General features: G+C 45.4%; 4 protein-coding genes across 4 annotated transcripts; all 4 read left to right on the top strand.

The window, feature by feature from the left end:
- Positions 1 to 2,642: 2,642 nt before the first annotated feature.
- On the top strand, positions 2,643 to 3,541 carry LOC136501409 (zinc finger protein ZAT7-like). Its single transcript, XM_066496929.1, has one exon. It carries the CDS (start codon positions 2,771 to 2,773, stop codon positions 3,368 to 3,370), a length of 600 nt encoding a protein of 199 aa, XP_066353026.1. The 5' UTR covers positions 2,643 to 2,770; the 3' UTR covers positions 3,371 to 3,541.
- Positions 3,542 to 5,781: 2,240 nt separating this feature from the next.
- On the top strand, positions 5,782 to 6,887 carry LOC136501402 (uncharacterized). Its single transcript, XM_066496921.1, has one exon. It carries the CDS (start codon positions 5,807 to 5,809, stop codon positions 6,566 to 6,568), a length of 762 nt encoding a protein of 253 aa, XP_066353018.1. The 5' UTR covers positions 5,782 to 5,806; the 3' UTR covers positions 6,569 to 6,887.
- Positions 6,888 to 12,160: 5,273 nt separating this feature from the next.
- LOC136501393 (uncharacterized) lies at positions 12,161 to 14,590 on the top strand. The gene is made up of 10 exons (XM_066496912.1): positions 12,161 to 12,194; positions 12,633 to 12,728; positions 12,817 to 12,868; positions 12,968 to 13,074; positions 13,205 to 13,290; positions 13,390 to 13,554; positions 13,713 to 13,787; positions 13,929 to 13,994; positions 14,121 to 14,168; positions 14,296 to 14,590. Exons 2-10 carry the CDS (start codon positions 12,674 to 12,676, stop codon positions 14,458 to 14,460), a joined length of 819 nt encoding a protein of 272 aa, XP_066353009.1. The 5' UTR covers positions 12,161 to 12,194; positions 12,633 to 12,673; the 3' UTR covers positions 14,461 to 14,590.
- A 4,688-nt stretch (positions 14,591 to 19,278) lies between these two features.
- LOC136501386 (histone H2A-like) lies at positions 19,279 to 20,250 on the top strand. Its single transcript, XM_066496900.1, has 2 exons — positions 19,279 to 19,579; positions 19,694 to 20,250. The coding sequence occupies exons 1-2, from the start codon at positions 19,355 to 19,357 to the stop codon at positions 19,946 to 19,948; spliced, it is 480 nt and encodes a 159-aa protein (XP_066352997.1). The 5' UTR covers positions 19,279 to 19,354; the 3' UTR covers positions 19,949 to 20,250.
- The last annotated feature ends 635 nt before the right edge of the window (positions 20,251 to 20,885 follow it).

The raw sequence follows: 20,885 nt of genomic DNA, 5'->3' as shown, positions 1-20,885 counted from the left end.
CGTGAGGAAGGCCATGCCCCTCCATATCAGCCAGTGTTCGACAAGGTAATGTAGAGAAGAGCTAGCAGAGAAGAGGAAGGATCATGGAGCAGTGAAAGAAAATGCAGAGAAGAGCCAGCATCATATCTGATTGAAAGAAAGAAGATATGAAAATTTCAGGCCTCTGTTGGCTATTTGTATGGAGAGATCTCTTGTATGGATATAGTTATGCTTCTGAAATGTTCAGGGACACTTGAAATGTAATGAGATGGTTGCCAGCATTGTAGAACTGTCTTATGTGCAATGAAATTGCCTATTGATGCTTGCTTGTATCTACATCTATATTTTTCTGTGATGGTTGCCAGCATTCGGTTAGCTCAATCTGAACATATACTGAAATGCATGTATAGGGCCTCTATTGTGTGTTTGAGCTATTCCAGGATATACTTGCTTGAAGTATGAAGTATTTGCCCATTTTGCCTGTACTTCTATTACCATGCAAATTTCTGTGGTAAGGCTCATTGGGTCTCCATACAATTTTTTCTACAGCCCAAGAGAATGTCTTAATATTTTCTGGTTTTCTCTTCAACATATATAGGCAGCCATGAGCTACGGCCATAAAACATATATTAGCTAGTGATATGAAACATGTGTTGCAATTAACCACATATATGTAAGAGTGAGGCATAAAACACATAGCCATAAAAGACCATTTAGTTTGCCATTGCAGAGTTGCAACTGTGGCACTGGTACCTATGTTTTGGTGCCATTCTACAATGTTATGGTGCTACCTGTACAAGCATCTTTCTCAGACATAGATGCTACAGTCATAGACTAACTATTTCCCAAAGGCAAGGGCAACCTTCAGCACAATGTGCCTTGATTCTCCTCTTATCATTCCTCGGCATCTTAATTTCCACCCTGTTCTTCATGCTGTACTCATTGATTGCAGCTCTAGCCATTTCCACTGAATCAAATACCATGCCCACTTTAAACATTGGATTATTCAAGTCTTCATTTCTGAAACTACTGAATCTCATATTGACTTGGACCTCTCTTTCATCAGCTGGTAGTTGAAGCTCTTCACCTTCACTGGATAGGTCACTTAGATCATCAGTTGGTGTTTTCGCTTTGTCCTCCTTTAACCTGCTTCCTTGGTCTTCTTTGCCTTTGTAATCTGCATAGCCTTATCCACATCATCATCTACGTATTCCTCATATAAGTCATCATCTCCTTCATCCAGCTCATTGTCACTGTCCACAAAATAGTTTGAATCATCACTATCATCTTCGCTTCCACTGACATTATCTGCACCTGGGGTTGTCTCCTTCCTCGAATCACTGTAAAATGTAGGCAATTTCTCTGGTCTCTTCTCCATGTGTTGCACCTTCACAGAGATGATCACTTTGGGAAGCTCTGTCACTGGGTTAAGCACCACATCATCCCATGAAAATCCACCAATGTCGTCTTGGTCAAAATACAGAACCAATGTCTTCACCCTATCAACCACTGAACACATATCATTTGTATCTGCATCAGTAAGCATAAGCCTCAAGCCATCTTGCATTTCCTTTCCTGGCAGCAACCAATGCACCTTCAAGGCAGTGTTGTTCTCATAGCCAAGTTGTTGAGCAATGTCATCAAACCACAAAGTGGACCAAGTATCAACATCACAGTAATCAAACCAGCTTATCCTCTCATCCACATAGGACTTCAAATTTTCCGAACCAACGAAAAATCCACCATGATGAACTTCAACAGTGAACTCATTGTTGCTACCTACCGTTAAACAATTGTGCAAATACACTACATCAGTACTACGCCATGGTCAATATTTCACTACACTACATCAGGTAAATTTACACGACATCAGTGTATTTCACAGCACCCATCTTAACCCTACCCCATGAACAAAACCCCAACTTTCATCGAATCGCACCCTAAATGTCAAACCCTAGACCCCAAAATCGAAACTTTACAAATCAAACAACCACGATTACTTCGAAACCATCAGTTCGGGCACCCAAAATTGGAGACTTTTGTCAACCCAGAACTTACCATAACAAGGCGTAGGCTCCCCCTTTGCTCGCAGCTTCGGACCCATCGCCGTAGCCTCTGCGCCAGCCACCTACTTTCCTGCCGCCGCCTACTACACCCACCCAATCCCTTCTCCTTCGATCTCCTTCACCGAGAAGCCGGCGTCCAGCTACGCCTCGGTGACCCACCGTGGCCACCGAGAAGAAGCAGAGTAGGCGAGTCTAAAGGAGAGCGAGCAGGGGAAAGGGGGCCGACTGCGTGCATCTGATTTTGGGTCTGGATCCACGTCTACGCCACGCTGGAACACCACGGACGCAAGCAGATCGGGTCGTGGCCTGTTTGGACCCCTGGTGGCGCGCGGGACGAGTTCTGGGACCCGAAAGTTGCATTTTTAAAGAACGGCGACTTAAGTGACACCTGCTGCCAAGTCAGAGGACCACGGGTGAATTTTTCTCCTTTAGTAGCTAGCTCCACAAGTCAAACAAGTTTATTAACGATGCTGCAAGTCGCGCGGAGCATGTACATGTGTAGACTTATCTCAGTAGGTACTCTCAGTAGCTAGCTAGCTATAAATACGCAGGTTCCTCATCTTTTGTGCATTCAAACTAACGCTTCCGAGAAAGCAAAGCACTCGATCGATCGATCGGGCTCACCACATCCAGCCTCCCCTCCTCTCGTCTTTGCTGCTAGCAGCTAGCTAGCTTCGACGATCGATCTCTGTTCGTTTTGACGATCAATTCGTGCGCAACGATCTATGGCCTATGGCAAGAGGTCACGCCAGAAGGCCGAGGAGATGGTCTGGCTGCCCGACGGCGCCGACGTCGCGCGCTTCCTGATGCTCTTCTCGGGCCACCACCAGCACTACTACCACGGCGCCGGCGTGGCGTCCACAGACGCGGCCTCCTCGGCGCCCGAGCGGGTGTTCGAGTGCAAGACCTGCAACCGGCAGTTCCCGTCCTTCCAGGCGCTCGGCGGCCACCGGGCCAGCCACAAGAAGCCCCGCCTCGCGGACGGCGGCGTCGACGCCGCGGCGGCCGAGCCGCCCAAGCCTAAGGTGCACGGCTGCTCCATCTGCGGGCTCGAGTTCGCCATCGGCCAGGCGCTCGGCGGCCACATGCGCCGCCACCGGGCTGCCGATCAGGAGGACGCCGGCAGCCCGCCCGGCCTCGGGCTTGGCCTCAGCCTCGGGAGCGGGCTACTCGCCCCGAAAGACGACAGCGGCAAGAAGGCCGCGCCGCCGGCCGAGCTGGTGCTGGACCTTAACGCCGTGCCGGAGCTGGAGGAGGAGCAGGATCGCGCCAAGCTGGGGCTCTCCATCGAATTCCCCGTAGCAGTAGTTGACTTCTTACGTTAGAAAGAACGTGGAATAGGCGATTTGGAACTCGAAACATCGGTCGTTTACAGATTTGATAGTGGATTAATATTCATACATATACATGTACCCATCTGTCATTCATCCGAGTGTCATCATAATAGGAGTCAATCTTTCGAGTGTTATTTTTGCATTTTTTTCGGAATAGATTGATCTTCTCGGTTCCATTTTTGAATTATTATTATTACATTATTACTACACACATTAAGCCACCCCAGAGGTCAACCTCGAAACATTAGAAATTCCAGAGTACATGGTTTTTTTTTCTCAGAAATGTATGAGGATACTTCTAATGCTCTAGGGGGGCGGCTCATATAGTATGGTTTGACTTTCTACGGCGTTTTGTTTTTTTATATTCATATATATTTCAAGTGGATTTTTCCAGTGCTTGGAATTTTTTCAGAACGGTTGATGGGTCCAGATCTACTGGTTTAAAAGTGGGAGGAACCCATTAGAAGGAACCAAGAACTTGTTACCTGGAACTAAATTAGTTAGCTAGGAACTCCGTTAAAAAAGGATATTTTGGTCTTTGCATGTAGCGTTTCGGCCCCCTTTTCAAAGGCCGGCAGATCAAAGAACTCCTGGGAGGCCTTAGGCAGAGGCACCTGGCCGTCAATCCCTGACCGACGCCCTTACCAGCGAGGATCCATGGCGGCGACTCCCTCGGCGTTGAGTGCTTGCTGCCAACGCGCCAGCGTTGTCGATCTGAAGAGCCGATGGTGGGAACGGAACCTACCAGCCGAGCCACACGACGCAAAGCCATAGACCGCAATCCTAGCTCGACGAGGATCCACAGCGGCGACTGACCGTCGCCTGCTTGCGTTCAAGGCATCGACATTTCCTCGATGCATTATGGTTAAGCCAGCCTTGGGATTTCGTTTTGGGTCTCAGTAAAAATTAGGTGGTCTCAAAATACTAAAGTATCCTTACTAACAATGGAATCGGCATTTTTTAAGTCAACGGTTAAAATTAATCCCAGCGGTAGGAACCGGCCAGTTCCGACCGAGCACAGCAACAAAGCTCTTCAAGTGCTTATAATATATATATATACATCTCTTTTCTCTCATCGTCATTTCCACCCGGAAACTTCTCCGATATATAGGTATGTGTCTCTTGATCTGTATTGCCCACATCTAGTTCACTTATTACGAATTTAGTGTCATGCCTAATGTTTTCTGTCAAAAAAGATAGAATCAATCTAGGAGGATTTGAATGTCTAATGTTTTTTAAAAGAGAGATTCAATCTAGGAGGAATTGGGAAGCTTTTCATTATTAAAAAGAAACTATGAACCTAGACACAAACTTGAGTGGTTGGGTATACAATCACACATTCTACCCCCCAACTAGTTGATCTAGACTTCTCATGGCTTATCTATGATGTTAGTTTTTTTTCCACTGCAATGAATTCAGTGTATCATGCATAGAGTGTAGATGAGAGGAGCAGCACTTGGGACATAGAAGTTTATACTAGTTTAGAGTAGATGAGAGGAGTAGCATTTACTTGGGACATAGAAGTTTATACTAGTTTAGCATATGTTGATGTTGTATTGCTTGTGCGTCGAATGTCAGGGTTTGGTGTCGTGTAGGGAATGGTCATCAAGGGCTCCCCACCAAGCCTTATATAGCACCATGATAGATTACATATGGATCACCCCTGACAATCACTGATTATGTTTCCTGTTCGGTTATCATCATGTCTAAATTAATCTACTCACATCACATGCCTATATCCATAATCCATCAAGTCCTGTGCGCTTAGTAGATGAGGCACCTAAACAACCCAAATTATTATCCTATAGATTCATATTCTTATAATCTCATTCACTATATAGATTATAATAATTCATAGGTGGTTAAATAGGCTCTAATTTGTCTCTAGATTTGAGTAAAAATATGGAAGGATATATGGGGCCGGAGAAATGGTGCGAAATTTAGCAAAAAAACAAGTCAATTTTGTGGCCACTGCACGTGATACATCGTTGTATGTTGAATCTATCTACTCTATTTACTAATTCCAGTACAACTTCGTATAGTACATACAAATTAGAAAATAAAAATATTTTTTATAAAGCACACTTTATTTGAGAAGGATTTTTTATTAAAAAAAAAAGAAAACCCTACAGCTTCTGGTGGTGGTGGTGTCACTTTGTCAGTTCCAGTCATTCTTTTACTTTGAAATGGGCCACTACTATGCTTACCAAAAGTCTAAGGTCAAAGCATCTCAATCCCAGCCCATGCAAGAGGCCCATGTTCAAACACTTCACTCCTCCAAAGGAAAAATATCTCATCGCTTCTGCCATCGTCGCCGTCCAGCCCCGAGTTGGCGTGGTCATTCTCCATCTCCAATCCCCAACCTGCCGTCCCGCTTCCGCAACCAGCCAACGCACCCCCCAAACCCAAAACCCTACCACGACGCCCATGGCCTCGCCGCCGCCGTCTCCTGTGCCGCACCCCACCTCCGCAGCAACCGCAGCTGCGGCGGGCAATGGTCACGCCACCTCCGCTTCGCCGGTGGACGCGCTCTTCCTCCAGAACCTCATGAGCCGCGTCCAGCTCCGCCCGCCCTTCCTCGACACCAACTCATTCCTCACCCAGGACCTTGACGACTTCCTCCTCAACGAGTTCGCCGCGCTATCCGCCGCCGCAGGGGCGTCGGATGATGACGAAGACGAGGAGGATGAGGACGGCGGGCTCGCTGGCGAGGAGGGCTCCGGGGAGGCGAGGCGGCGGCGGATGCTGGCGAGGGAGGAGGCGAAGCTGGAGAAGGAGATCGTGCGGATGGTGCTGGCCGGGGAGGCCGAGGACAAGCTCAAGCCCAATTCGGGCCAGTCCGTGGCCGTCGGCGACCACCACCTCTGCGTCGGCTTCCACGACGACGCCAGCGGGGAGTATCGCATCTGGGAATGGCATGGCCACGTCATGCTGTTCGACGACGAGGACGGATACTCCGCAGAGTACATTTATGGCAACCACTTCGAGCCGCTCGCTGCTGCCACAGCCAGGGCCAAGAAGAAGGAGAAGGAGATGAGAGAGAAGGACTTGAGCATGGGGCTTCGGGATTTGGTCTTGGACACTGACGACGGTGGCAATGGCAATCTCTCCAAAGAGAACCGCAGCAATGGAGGGCCCAGGGTAGTGCGCAGGAATGTCGTCAATGCCCCTCCCACGCCTGCTAGGTAATGGCTTTCTAGAGCTTGCAGTGAGCTTGGTGGAAGAAGCAGTGCATCAATCCGTGTGACAAAAGCAAATAAAGATTTTGTTGTCCTTTTCTCACCGATGGCTGTTTAAGCTGTCTCTTGTATTCTGATGAGAAATCAGTCACATCTATACTTTGCTTCTGTTATCACACATACACTTTAACTCTTGGGTTCTTAAATGGAATCTTTATTCAATACTCTACATATATGTTGTTTGTTGAGTTAAATGTACCTCTTTTCTCTTGGTGCTCATGTGATCATGTTTTTGCTTCAGTGCTCTGAACCCTTTTGTTTACACATTGCAATGTGCTATGGATGGCTGATATGCTTAAGGTGTATGTGTCACTAACAGAAGCATGGTTACTGATATGTTTAAGGTGATTTTGCTTGGAAGTATATCTGATTTGTGAGAAACATTATTGTTCGACAACCTTGAACACATTCCATTGGGGTGTACCCAGTTCAAAGAGCTCCCGCTCTGTGCGGGGTCTGGGGAAGGGTGTTAGTGGCAAGCCTTACCCTCGCCTGTGCAATGCGAGGAGACCACGACTCGAACCTGGGACCTTCGGGTCACATACAGTAAGACTCTACCGCTTGCACCAGGCCCGCCCTTCCTTGCCCTTCCTTGAACACATTCCATTGGCATGTGAGAAATATCCCGCAAAAACTCTTCCTACTACTATTCAACTTGGATAACCACGCAGGTGATTTCCATAGAAAGCAGAATAGGGTGAATATGGTAAAGGCCTTGTTTGGATACACTTGTATTCACCTCAATCCATGTGTGTTGGGGTGGAACTTTGTTTAATTTCCACCACAATCCATTCCCACACACGTTGATTGAGGTGGATACGAGTGCATCCAAACAAGCCCTAATTGAATAACTGTATGCTCTGTGGACCTGAAACTATCGATTGGCTGCATTCAGTTGCTAGTTGCTATTTTGTTCTTTCAAAGATTAGAATTAGTTTTGTTGAGTTGTCATTGTTGATGGATCATTAATAAGCCTTTACAACTTTCAGGCTCATGACTCTTAAACACTACAATATGCTGTTTGTTCAATTAAATGTGCCTCTTATTTCTTGCTGCTCATGTGAACATATTTTTGCCTCTTGGGATACAAAGTTGAGAGATCAGGCATTGATACGCTAGGTACTTGCTGATTTTTTTTCCAGTGCTCTGTATCCTCTTGTCTACACATTGCAACTTGCTGCCATGGGTGGCTTTATGTGTTTTGAACGATTCAGTATCACTGCCAATTGTATCTGTGGTTTGTTACATGTTTAATTAAAATGATTTTTCTTGGAAGTATATATGATTTGTGGAAGAAATGTCATAAATAAAGGTAAATAAAACATCACAATTGATAAAACATTGTTTTCGCCTACGTTGAACACATTCCATTGAAATGTGCAATATATCCCAACAACTATTGCTGCTAGCCTGCTACTATTCAGCCTTTGAATTATCCAACCGCATGTAACTGCACATGTGGTTTCCGTAGAAAGCACTATAGGATAAAGAGTGTAATTGGATAGATCTATGCTCTGTATACCTGAAACCATTGATTGTCTGCATTCAATAACCACTGTTTTGTTCTTTCGAAGATTATGATTAGTCTAATTGAGTTGTCATTGTTGATGGATCATTAAGCCCCTAGGACTTTCAGGCTCATGAGTCATGACTCAGGAGCCAAGGCCACAACACTGTTGTGTTGTTACTCTGAATGATTGTACAGGCCTTCCAGGGTTCTAGACTTGTGTATCAATTAATCATTTTTCTGTGGCAAGATTGGTAACCAAGCCCTATTCTTGTACCTCCATAGATTTTCTGTTACACTTTCAAAAATTTGTTGCTAGAAGGAACACATGATACTGATGATTATTTAATTCATTGAATCAACTTTAGAGCTGTTTCACCAGGGATGTTAAAGGGTTATTTGTAAACACATAGTATATATGTTCTCAGAGGTCTTTATACATTTACCAATGGACTAAAGGTGTTCTTACTATTTACTGCTGCTAATGTTCAAAATCTTTTAGAGTAGCATTCTTACTCTTACTTGGTATTAGTATCTAACATGATATGCTGTAGATGTTACTCTCCAAATCTTTGTTATTTTGCCTACTAACGTGTTAAAAGAAAATTGTTTTTCACACGCCATAACTCCTGCAAAGGACCGTACCAGACTATAATTTTCGACCACCTCTTTATTGAAACTCTCATAAATCCATGCTGATTACTAAGGTTCTGGCATTTCTGGTAATTATGATTATTGGTCATGGCCTGTTTAGACTACCCTTGACTAAGACATTTGAACTGGTCCATCATTTGAACATTCAGTTTTGTTCACATACTAAAAGTCACGGACAGGGATCCCCTTGCGCAAAGTCGAAGGTTTTCTTGGCTATTGCAATATTATCACATTAAACCAAGATAGCTACAGAATCCTTCTTTGTAGATTGAGTTTGATATCTTATATCTTCCGGGATTTGTGGTTGCTTACCATATTATTGTTTAACTTGTGGTTTCTAGCCTGTCTATTTCATCTTGGCCTAGATATGTTGATTCATGGTTGTTTTTGAAAGAGGTTAGGCTGATTTCCTTTAAGTAGATGCAACCTGTACAATTTGAATAGAAGCATACAAACGACTGTCGTCCATAGTGACCTTGGTATTAATATAATATGTGTTTCAGTTGTATAATTCAACTTTCAATGTGAGGTTAATTGAAGAAGTTTGCACGGTTAGCATTGCCATTGAGCATGGTTGCCTTCTAGCCTGCATCTCTTTAAGCTATCATATTTACCTGCTAGTGTTTGATTTTTCCTGCCACCTAGTAAACAGGTGAATTATGATATGTACAGATTATAGATGTTGTTAGTCTGCTTCCATAAGCAAGAAAAAAAAATGAAATACCTGTTGCATCAAAGCATGGCCAAGTGTGCTCCTGTTGAATTGAGTATGGGTTTACCTGCCACATAGATGATTCTTGATTCTAGTAGTGGACTGATAGCATCCAAATGTAAGCTTTCTGGGCAAGAGATCCATGATTCGGATCATGTCATGGCATTCATTTGCCCTTTCCTGCTCACACCTTACCTGCATAAACTAGAGTTAGAGGGTGTTTAGATCCAGAGACTAAAATTTAGGAGGTATGTCGGGAGGATGTTGTATGGGGGTATTCGGATACTAATAAAAAAATATATTACATAATCCGTCAGTACTCCACGAGACGAGACGAATTTTTTAAGCCTAATTAACCCGTCATTAGCACATGTTTACTATAGCAAAACATTGTCAAATCATAGACTAATTAGGCTTAAAAGATTCGTCTCGCAAATTAATCGCAAACTATGTAATTAGTCTATATTTAATACTCTATGCATGTGTCCAAACATCCGATGGGACAACGACTAAAATTTAGGAGGGGGGCAGCCAAACACTCCCTTGGTCTCTAGTTTAAGCCTGGAAGGGTTGATACAATAGTAGTTGCGGTCAATGTGGGTCACGCATCCTGTGTCATGTAGCTCCTATCCGGTCACTGGTTCGAAGAAAAACTATTGAGGCTGATACAGCACTCCTCTGTCCTGTAATGAATCGGCCCTTGTGATGACTGATGATCAACACGCCGGGTCAGAGTTGTCCTTGCATTTCTTTAATCTCGTGCTACTGGCTGCTACTGCCATGACTTTGTGAGACGAAACAGTTGCTTCCTGCTTCCTGGTGTGCAGGTAAATATAAGGCTGCTGCTGGCTGCTGAAGCTGCGAGGAGCGACAGGTTCTGACTTGCTTGCGAGACTCGTCGGCGGCAGGTGCGACTAGTATTATAGATTGGCAGAGAAGGCAGGCGCGGCCGTGACAGAGGTTTGCTGTGCAATGCTGGCCGCAGGAAGCATCTAATAAACCAGAACGTGATGGTCATATGAAACAAATATCCTTTGCCGTCTTGGAGAAGGTCTGAGCTCTCTACAGTCCAGTCCAGTAGTGTATGTTTTTAGCGTATCCGGGTCCTGTATCGAAATGTCAGGCACCTTTTATCTTTTCCTCTGATCCTTTGCAAGCTGCCCTGTTTTCGTGAGCTTATACGTATGAGAATGTGTCGTGAAGAATCTTGCGGCTGGTGTTTGCTTCGACTTCAGACTTCAGAGCAGCGTGATGTCTTCGTACACGCCATTTTTTATCCTGGAAACTCTGAATCGGAAGTCTGGACGAGAAAGGGCATCTGATGATCTGAGGTTGCTTTGCTGAATTCGGAGACTACGGGAGGGATAGGAAATTCCTCATCTGACAATCTTCTCGGTTTTGGATAATACGCGGCGGTTCGAGTCCGCACAGAATCTTGCAGAAAGTGCTCATTTAGTCATAAGTAAGTAGACAACACAGTTTTTTGCTCGCCTAACACGCATTCCTGGGTGATTTTAGACAACAAATATTGGTTTGTCTCAAGGGCTTCCTTGGCTGTAAAGGCAAACCAAATTTATCAGGTTTGACTCTTTGACTCTGGATATAGAGCGATAAAGCTAAATTGAACTATAGCTTAAAATGGAGAACTCTGCCAGGCGCCCACGCCAAGTACAGAGCTCTAACCCTCTCCAATCTGTTGTGATCCATGGCGTCTCCTGACTTGTACAAAGCAAGTTTACTTTTTTTTTGAGGGGTACTCTACTATTTTCCCTACTAGAAGTTGTGACGTTTGAGGAAAAAACAAAGCAATTACTATTTCCCATACTAGATTAGAGTTGTGACGTTTGAGGAAACAAAGCACGGCCGGACGGAGGGTGGATCGATCGAGCAGGAGCAGCGTTGATGCGACGCGTCCCTTAAACAATTGGCCGGCCTCCTAACCGGGCTGCTTGATCTCATCTCCGGCGAGAGGACAGGAATCTCTTGTCCGAGCTCTCCAACACTGGACCCTACGCCGTGACACTCGTCAGCACAGGAGCAAGGGACAGAGCGAGACAAGAGCCTAGGCCACAATCTAATCTGTCACTCCAATCTTTTTTTCGCCCACCCTGACAACGAGGTGCCCGGCAGTCGGCTGTCGAATAAGGATACCGGTACGTGACAATAACGAATTACATTCGTGATTAGCAAGCGGGATTAGTGATGAGCCTGTCATCTAATCATCATCATCGTGTAAGAAGTCAAAGGGGTTTTCGGAGCTGGACAGGGAGAAAACAAAAGCCTGAAACGGCAGGATCAGTGCTAGAGTTTCTGTTTATTTAAGTACAGAACAAGGGGCATGGCTATTTATGGGGCTAATGAATCCCCCTGCCTTCTCTATCTTTCTTTCGATCGATCCGGTAAGGATTCCACTGAGCTGTGGGCTCCTCCCTTTTCCGTTGCCCCGGCGTGCTTCTCTTCTCTGCCTGGCTGCCTGCCCATCTACTAGTAATATTGGCAGCGGCGTCCGAGTGGAAACGGCAGCAGACGAGGAGACGAAGCCCAAGCAGATACCACGCATTGATCGCTGCTCATCATCACGGCGGCGCGCACGTCCTACTCCTAGCTAGCACTCTGTATTTAACCGACGCTCCGGGCTCGCTTCTCCGTTCCTCTCCGCTCGTCTGCTGCATCGTCCTGCCTGCCGGGCCGCTGCCGGTACATGTAAGAATGGATCCTGTACTGCTCCACCCTTTCACGGCCTTCTCTTGCATTGCTAGCCAAAAGAGGCACGAGAGAAGATCATCCCGGGCAGATGCTAGCTAGTGGGAATTCAGTATCACGAGAGATGAACTTCTGCTTGGCTCTGTCTTTGTTTTCTTCCCGTTGCTGGCATGTTGTTATTATAGATGATCTTCTCTCGTGCCTCTTTTGGGGTTGGGGCATGTGGTTTCTGATTCGTCTTGTGGTTTTTCTGCCTGGGCGCCTAGAAGCTGGGGATGTGTTAGCTACTTCGACTCTTCCTTGAATTGCTCTTCAGTCTTTCGCTCTGTTCCGTTGCTGAACCGATCGAGCAGCCGGATCACAAGCGAAATAAAAGCTTGTTTCCATCATGTTCTTGGATTCCTTTCCTCTGACCACGGCATGGCGTTTGGTTTGTAGGTGGTGACTGGTGAGGCCAATCAGATTTTCATCTGTGCACAATGTGGAACTACTCTGCGCCGCACTCGCTCCTGCTGCAGTACGGCGACAACCACGGTACGTTCTTCTACCGTCCTACAATCCTCTTCGTCGCGTTTGCCTCTGGAATGCACTAGTCATCGTGGTTTTTCTTCGATGCGTGCAGCCAGGTGCGAGAGCTCTAGTTCATCGGCAGGATCCGTGGGCCTGGACAGGATGTGAGTTCTATCTTCCATGTCGCTGTAGGCTTCGTTCGGGACTTGGTGTTCTTCCTGGACATTTTCATAAGTAACTGAATTTGTTTCTGCACTGAGCAGACTGGCAGCGGAGTATGGCCGGTTCGACTCTCTGAACTTGTCACCACCACTTCACGGCCTTCAGGCGCAAACGCTTTTTGTTATGCACGGTTCAGAGAACTGCCTAGGTACTTTACCTTTTTTTTTTGGGTGCGTGTTGATGTGTTCAACGACGTCGTCTGTATGGAAAAACAAATTCGTACTTTTTTCCGTTTGTTTATTTAATCTCACTGATCGTGCATGAATGAACTATACTAGGAATAGGCGCGAATCCGATCTACAGCAGCGAGGCCCGGCCTGCGTTTTCGCAGCTCAGCTTCACCCAGCCAACTGCCGCTGCTGCTGTAATTCTCTTCACATTGTTCAAGTCGAAAGCTTCTACTAGTATCATGCTAATGGTTCTAGTATTAAGCTTGCGTCTTGGACATGCCTGTTTCTATCAGCACTACTCGATGAAATGGACGGCAGCAGCGGGGGAGACGGTGACCGGTGACGGCAGCCGTCTCAGGGGATCAAAGAGGCTCAAGACAACGACGCCAGCGACAGCACAAGGTCCACAGCACGGCCAGCGCTGCAATCCGAAACCAACAAGAGATCAGTCTATGAAGGTAACCAAAGGTTGTTTTGTTCGCATGTAAACCCGTTTCTATGCACAGCATGCAGGGTTCGATGCCTGCCTGATCCCGGACATCAACATCACCTGAACGTTCTGCATTCTGAATGTTATTTTTTTTCTTTTTTGGTTGTTATTATATACTTTGTGCAGGCACCATGTAAGAGCAGCCAGAAGCTGGGGGACAAGATCACGGCACTTCAGCAGCTAGTCTCCCCGTATGGCAAGGTAAAGCTCCAGCAGTTCGTCGACCTGTGCTGCCCATGCTGTGTGTGTATTCCTATCTGTGATCTGCATGCCTAGCATGCGCCAATCTGAAGAGAGCGTTTTTGTCTCTGACACCTGAATAAAATCTACCCGCGTGTGCAGACGGATACGGCATCAGTGCTCCACGAGGCAGCCACCTGCATCAAGCATCTCCACGAGCAGATCCAGGTGGGCAGATGTTGCATCAGCTTAATACTGAATGGTCATGCACTCATGCGACACTTGGACACGAGGACCACGCTACTCACGGTTTCTCTCCGTCCCCTTTTCACCATCCTTCTTTTTTTCCTGCAGATTCTGACCGCCTCATACCCTGAATTTATTTCTTCAGCGTCACAGCAGGTACCCGATTACGGGATCATATACTAGCACATAAAGCGACTGGTTCTTTTGTCTAAATTTTCAACGTGCTTCACACGAGAGACGTGCGCTGAGACTGAAAGCTTGGCTTCTGTTCTGTGGTTGGCAGGATACGGGCGAGGAAGAGGGCGGCGCGACGGATCTGCGCCGGCGAGGCCTGTGCGTGGCGCCGCTGTCCCCGGCCGTCGTTCAGCTTGTGTCAGCCGAGGCCGTGCTCCGCCACCGCGACGTGGCCTTCACGGAGGATCACTGGCGCTGCCTCGGCACTCTGTAACCGGCCGGAGGATGCTGCCATGGTTCAGTTCGTAGACGGTAGGAGTACCAGACATCAGACATGGCATCTCCGGTTGCTGTTGGTGTCATCAGGCCTTTAGTTACAGCGTTAGAACTCAATTTCACTTGGAAAAATAAAAATTACCCACGCGCTTCGAGAGGTTATTATTTTTATTTATAGCATAATGGATATATACTACATTATTACTACGTCACCAACTGTGTTTATCCTGATGGTTGCCTCTGCAGTCTGTACTGCAAGTATACTCCATGATGTGGATGCCACCAAGTGCATAACTGTGGCGATGTGTACCTATCTCCCGTTTGAGACTAGAGAGGCTGAAATATTTAGTATTCCGTTAATCGAATGATAAGCTTAAGGACTCTTCGGTTCAACTGAATTCGGGCTAGGAACCATTTCTGTTGACCGAAGCTTATTCAAATTACATAATGAATCCGGCTAATATTTCCCCGCGGTCATTCCCCCTTCGAACGAACGTGGCCTAAAGGAAAATCAATCGCTTAACCCAATGATCAAAGAGAAAGTGCTTAACCCAATGTTCCGGCAGTTACGGCATCTTACGCCGGCAGTGCAACGTTGCCATGCCAAACAAAATGTTGAAAATAAATGTTCGAATATGCCTTTATCGGCGTCCCCAAATGAAACAAATGCTAATTTACTTGAATACTTGTACTCCAGATACATACAGTCCAAGAAAGGAAGGCAGCGGCAGTTTGTTGATCCAGCCCTGTCTGTCTTCTGTTGAGTTGCACATCAACACGACAACCAATTAGAGGCCTAAATTCAAACCTATAGCGCGGCACAGGCCGGCATCGATTCTTTTCATTTTATTTGTTCGGGGATTCTGTGCGTGCTGAAATCTTTTCGGTGCGTCATTGGTTGATTTGGTTCTATGAATCTTTAGGCCGTGTTTGATGCATGTATATTTATTTTAATCCACATGTATTAGAGTGGAATATAATAGAATTTAATTCAATTTCACCTCAACTCACTTCAACACATGTGGATTGAGATAAATACATGCGCATCCAGTGAAGTATTGGGTCTTACGGTAAACAGTCTGCAATACTTCATATGTTATTTTAGATAAACTTTATATAAACTTTTGACCAGCCTCCTGGGGTGGAGGTGGCGACTCATTGTTATACTGGTATTGCTAAGAGCATTTCCAAAAATTTTCAAAAAAAACACTCTCAAACTTGATTTTTTTTTGGTAAGATTGAAAATAAAATGCTCTCCGACAACTCCCTACCTCAACTCCTAATCTTTCCGCACTTGGAAAATTGACCCAATCATGCGCAAATATGCGCGCGCATATGTGTCCGCCAATGATTGAAGGATGTGGGAAGGAATAAGGAGAAGGACAAGGTTTACAATGCAAATGTATAAAAGAAAAAGTAAGTATAAAAATGGTTGGTGTGATTTGAAAAAAGTCTATGACTCCTGATACAAAATTGACTTCTATATATTAGGAGCTGGGTTTTGAAAACTGTTAGAGAAACCCAGCAATTATTCTCCTAATTTTTTAGCCACTTGAAAAAACTTATTGATTTACCAACTGACTTTTTAGGAACTATTGGAGATGCTCCAAGTCTATGTGCGGCATGCGAGAGGTGGCAAAGCCTAACTCCTCACTTCGCATTTGGTTGCCTATTGCCTCGCTTCCTTAGGTACAACTCTACGAGGACTTCTGATTGTGCCGCAACAAGGACTTCCAACGAACTGAGCGCCTCGTTGTTGAAGGGTATGTTGTCTATCATTAAAAGAATAGTACTGAATCTTAAAATATATCCAAGAAAATGCGATCATTCACGTCAAATTGAGATTTTAAACTTGGATTAGGTTCCAACTCAACTAGCTACACTAGGCTTAGTTCCCATCGCTTCTGCCGCATAAGTAATGATCAATTTTCCCAACAAGTCCAATGAGGTATTCCATCTGTTCCAAATTATAAGTCACTTTGACTTTTTTAGTTCATCTATTTTTCTATGTATTTAGACATATATTATATCTAGATGTATAGCAAAATAAATGTATCAAAAAAGTAGGACTTATAATTTGAATGGAGGGAGTAGTTCTGAAATAGCATATATAGTATATTGGATGAGATGTTCATGTACTCATGTCCAGTGCGCGAAAAACATAATGAAGGATTTCTTGAGCTTAAGATAAATAAAATTGGAGTTTCGTGCATATATTTGAATGTATGTGTCTATATAATGATTAAAAATTATAAGATCTCATTTTCCAATTTGGATTCATGATCATTTTCCAATTTGGATTCATGAACATTTTCTAGTATGTTTTCTTTATCTTTGGAAGGGCGGGCCTGGTGTAAGCGGTAGAGTCTTACCGCCTGTGACCGGAAGGTCCCGGGTTTGAGTCGCGGTCTCCTTACATTGCATAGGCAAGGGTAAGGCTTGCCACTGACACTCTTCCCCAGACCCCGCACAGAGCGGGAGCTCTCTGCACTGGGTACACCCCTTTTTTCATTTGATCTTAATTTTTTGGTAATTTTTTTAGAAAATTATGGACCTATGTAGTTTTTTATGTCCTATTTAATTTATGATATTATGAGAGCTTATTAATATACTAGCAAATACGCCAGTACATTGCAAAAGGAGAAAAAAACTATCAAACGTTGATAAAAAATAACAATGGTAATGATAATCATGACATTTATTATATAAATTAATGTTGTTAATAATATTGATAATGTCCTATTAAAACACTATCAAATTAAAAAACGACCTTTATACATTTTTTTCCTAATCATATATTTTTACTCATAAATATACCATACCTTTATTTTTCAATTTTTCATACTAATTGTTTGATTTGATTAGTTGGACTACCCGTACGGTCTAGGCTTTAACAAACAATTTGGTTTCTAATCATAACTACATTAACAATTTAGCAGTGAAATGTTTTGTTTAATATATAGTAGGATCAATGATTCAAAGGTTCGTAATATTACATTTATTATTTATTTCTGACATTTATGAAAAATTCAAAAGAAACCCCGTATACGAACTCAAACGTGAGGACGGAGGAGCCAAAAGAAAATAAAGGACGGGTACGGTACATCTACGCTCAACGTCCTAACTCCTAAGAGGACTCAGCAGACGGAGGAGGTGAAGGAAAAAATTGGGCTTGCGAGCGCCCTGATGTCTGGACGGACGGGGCGTCCAGAAGCACGCATCTGCAATTATTTTTCCATTCCGTTTCACATGCCACATGGGGCTTGCAGCCATTTTGCACGCCCACATGAGGCCCGCGCCACCTCGTATGTCACCCGCATGGAGAAGAGAGGGAGGAGACGGTGGAGCTGCTTGGTTGAGGACTGGGAGGAGACACCGAGACGGGGCAGTAGAAGGCGAGGAGGAAGATGCAACATTTGATCTACTTTTGAAACATTCAAATGCAACACTTGCAACATACGTCTGAAAAAACAAATGCTTGGATAGGAGAAAGAACATTCAAGTATTGGTTTTTCCATTGCAGCCTCCGATGCGTAGGGCTTGTTTGGTTGAGGACTGGCTGGAGCTGCTTGGTCCAGGCATCACTCCCAACTCCCAAACGTTGAATTTTTCACGCCTGAGGTTGAGATGGATGCCTGGCCATAGCTACCTCGCTCAGGATCCCAACCAAACACACCCTTAGTTTTCAATATATTAAATATCTACTAAACACGCATGGTTGTTTCGCATAAAACTTGCACAAATGTTACAACTCCCCCACACTTCTTATATCATGAACCAAACTTGGTGTGGTACTTATTTAGGTGTTCCTTGACATGTTCACAAAGCCCCTGCACAAGCAGGTACAATCAAGTGGACACAAGTGGAAGCACAAAAAGATGATGGAAATGCCAATGTGTGGCAAACCAAATCAAGGACGCGATGATTTGTTCCTCGAAGCTCAAATCCTCCACTTAGACCTTCGTCTCCATTGAGGCGGCCTTGAGTGAACGCCAAAGGTCAAGAGTGGTTCGACCAACTTAAGTCCAGTTGTCACTAGAGGAGGACTACTATAGTTTAGGCTCCCACGATCGGAGTGGTTCGACCAACTTAAGTTGACTAACTCTGATAGTCCTTAAAGATGCATTATCTTTTCAGCCCTCCGCTTAGAACTCACTTTTTGGAAGGATTTAGATGGTTAGAGAGGGTGAATAGTCTATAAAGATTTCTCTACAAACTCATAAACACTAAAGAAAAGTAGTCAGTAAAAATAACAAAGCCTATAAAGATTTCTCTACAAATCTTGCTTGATTTTGTTTGAATTTTCATGAATATTTTCTTGCTTCAAAACTTGTGTTAAATCTCTCTGTTCTGCCTTACTCTCTTCATACTTTTGCTATTTTTTTTAAAAAAAGAGTCTGAGAGCTCTTCTAGTGCTTCGAATTTAGGAGTAAATTAATTCCTTCTAATATTCGCAAAACAAAAAATCTGGCGATCCTCAATTCAGATTTATCGGGCTCCTCTTCTGCAGTGTTGGCCGCTGCCCACTTTCCACCGCCAAAACAATTCACCTGCTCCGTGGCGCGTGCCGCCGAAAATCCTCTTCTCGTGGGCGGGAGACTGGAGGCGCAATATTTCGGCATTCCCCGGAATCTGCTCGCACCTTATTGGCCGAGCTAGCCCTCCCACGGATCGTGCCCCGCTGGCACCATCGCAGCCATCCGCGACCCTCTAGATCCGACCGTCCGTTGCCCTCGCACGCGGATCGACTGGCCCACCACCGCCGCCGCCGCGCTGTTTAAATACCTGGCGTCGCCTGCCATTTTTCGATCACCTCGCAATCTCGCATTCCTCCAATCTCCTGAGCCATTTCTCCTCTGTCCCGCGAAGCCACTCGAAGCGCAGCTGCGGCCATGGACTCCACCGGCGCCGGAGCGGGAGGGAAGGTGAAGACGGGAGCGGGCGGGCGCAAGGCCGGCGGGCCGAGGAAGAAGTCGGTGACGAGGTCCGTGAAGGCCGGGCTCCAGTTCCCCGTCGGCCGCATTGGGCGCTACCTCAAGAAGGGCCGCTACGCGCAGCGCGTCGGCACTGGCGCCCCCGTCTACCTCGCCGCCGTCCTCGAGTACCTCGCTGCTGAGGTAAACGAAATCCCTTGCGTTCTGCAATTAAACCGTGTGTTTCGCTTCTACCTGATCTGGCAACGGCGTATTGTTTTTGAGGTGCTGATTCGCTGTGCTACCTTTTGTGACCAGGTTCTGGAGCTCGCCGGGAACGCTGCTAGGGACAACAAGAAGACGCGCATCATCCCCCGCCACGTGCTGCTTGCGATCCGCAACGACGAGGAGCTCGGGAAGCTGCTGGCCGGCGTGACCATCGCCCACGGCGGCGTGCTGCCCAACATCCACTCGGTTCTGCTGCCCAAGAAGACGGCGGAGAAGGCGTCCGGCGGCGGGAGCAAGGAGCCCAAGTCGCCCAAGAAGGCTGCCAAGTCCACCAAGAAGGCATAGAGTGTCGAGGATGACCTGATGTTAAGCGTCGTATTACCTGTGATGTGTAGGTTGTAGATGGAATGGATGTGCTTGGAGATTAACCGGTCTTGTAGCAAGGTATCTTTGATTCGCGCTACAAGAAATGCCTAGTTTGTTGAGAGTTGAAACGTGTTGTTATTTTCTTACCGGTATTGCTGATCCGTCCTATGTTTTGCATTGTGTCTTGCGAAATCGTTGCAAATGAGTAGCAGCTAAGATGTGCAAATCTGGATTCTGATTTGGGCCTGAATCGTTATTGAAGCCTATTTTTTAGATGGCTATCGAAGCGAAACTATTGCACGGTCGTCGCATCCTGGACAATTATGTGATGGTCCATCCTATTGCAGATCCCCCCCCCCCCCCCCCCCCCTAACTGAGGGTTTGTGATTTACAACGTAGCTGTACTTTTGCAATGGGCTCCCTTGTTAATAACCTCAATCTGACAGTGAGTTTGTTGGTCTCGGCCTCAGGCTGCATGATCTTCACTCCTTTTGGTTCACGGCATCCATGATTGGTTTGTATTTTATCAGTTGCCATGTAACCACAGAATGACAGAAGGGTCTGTCGCTTAATCTGAACTCGGCAACAAGTACTTGTGGATAAAACAGACTTGTAAATTGTAACTTGTGGATCGTGTAATAAGAGTAGTTTTTGCATGTTTAAAGAGTGTACCGTCAAATAAGAAATCTCATGTTCTGATTCCACTCGTTGTCAGCTTCTCTCTTCTTGTGAGGAGCTAGATATAATTGCAACTTTTTTTTCACAACAATCGTCAAGTCAGCTTCGCCCTGTGACGAACAATTTCAGCTGTTTTTCTAGCAAAATAAATAAAATCACCTGCTTTTGTCGCTTACGTTTATGGTTCATTTTGTTAGAGTAGTACTGGTGCGAATCGAGACTTCAAGTTTAAATTCGG

Source organism: Miscanthus floridulus, chromosome 1 (assembly GCF_019320115.1).
Source record: "Miscanthus floridulus cultivar M001 chromosome 1, ASM1932011v1, whole genome shotgun sequence".
Taxonomy (NCBI): Eukaryota; Viridiplantae; Streptophyta; class Magnoliopsida; order Poales; family Poaceae; genus Miscanthus; species Miscanthus floridulus.
Note: the sequence above shows the minus strand (reverse complement) of the source record. Positions and strands in the feature narration are given on the sequence as shown.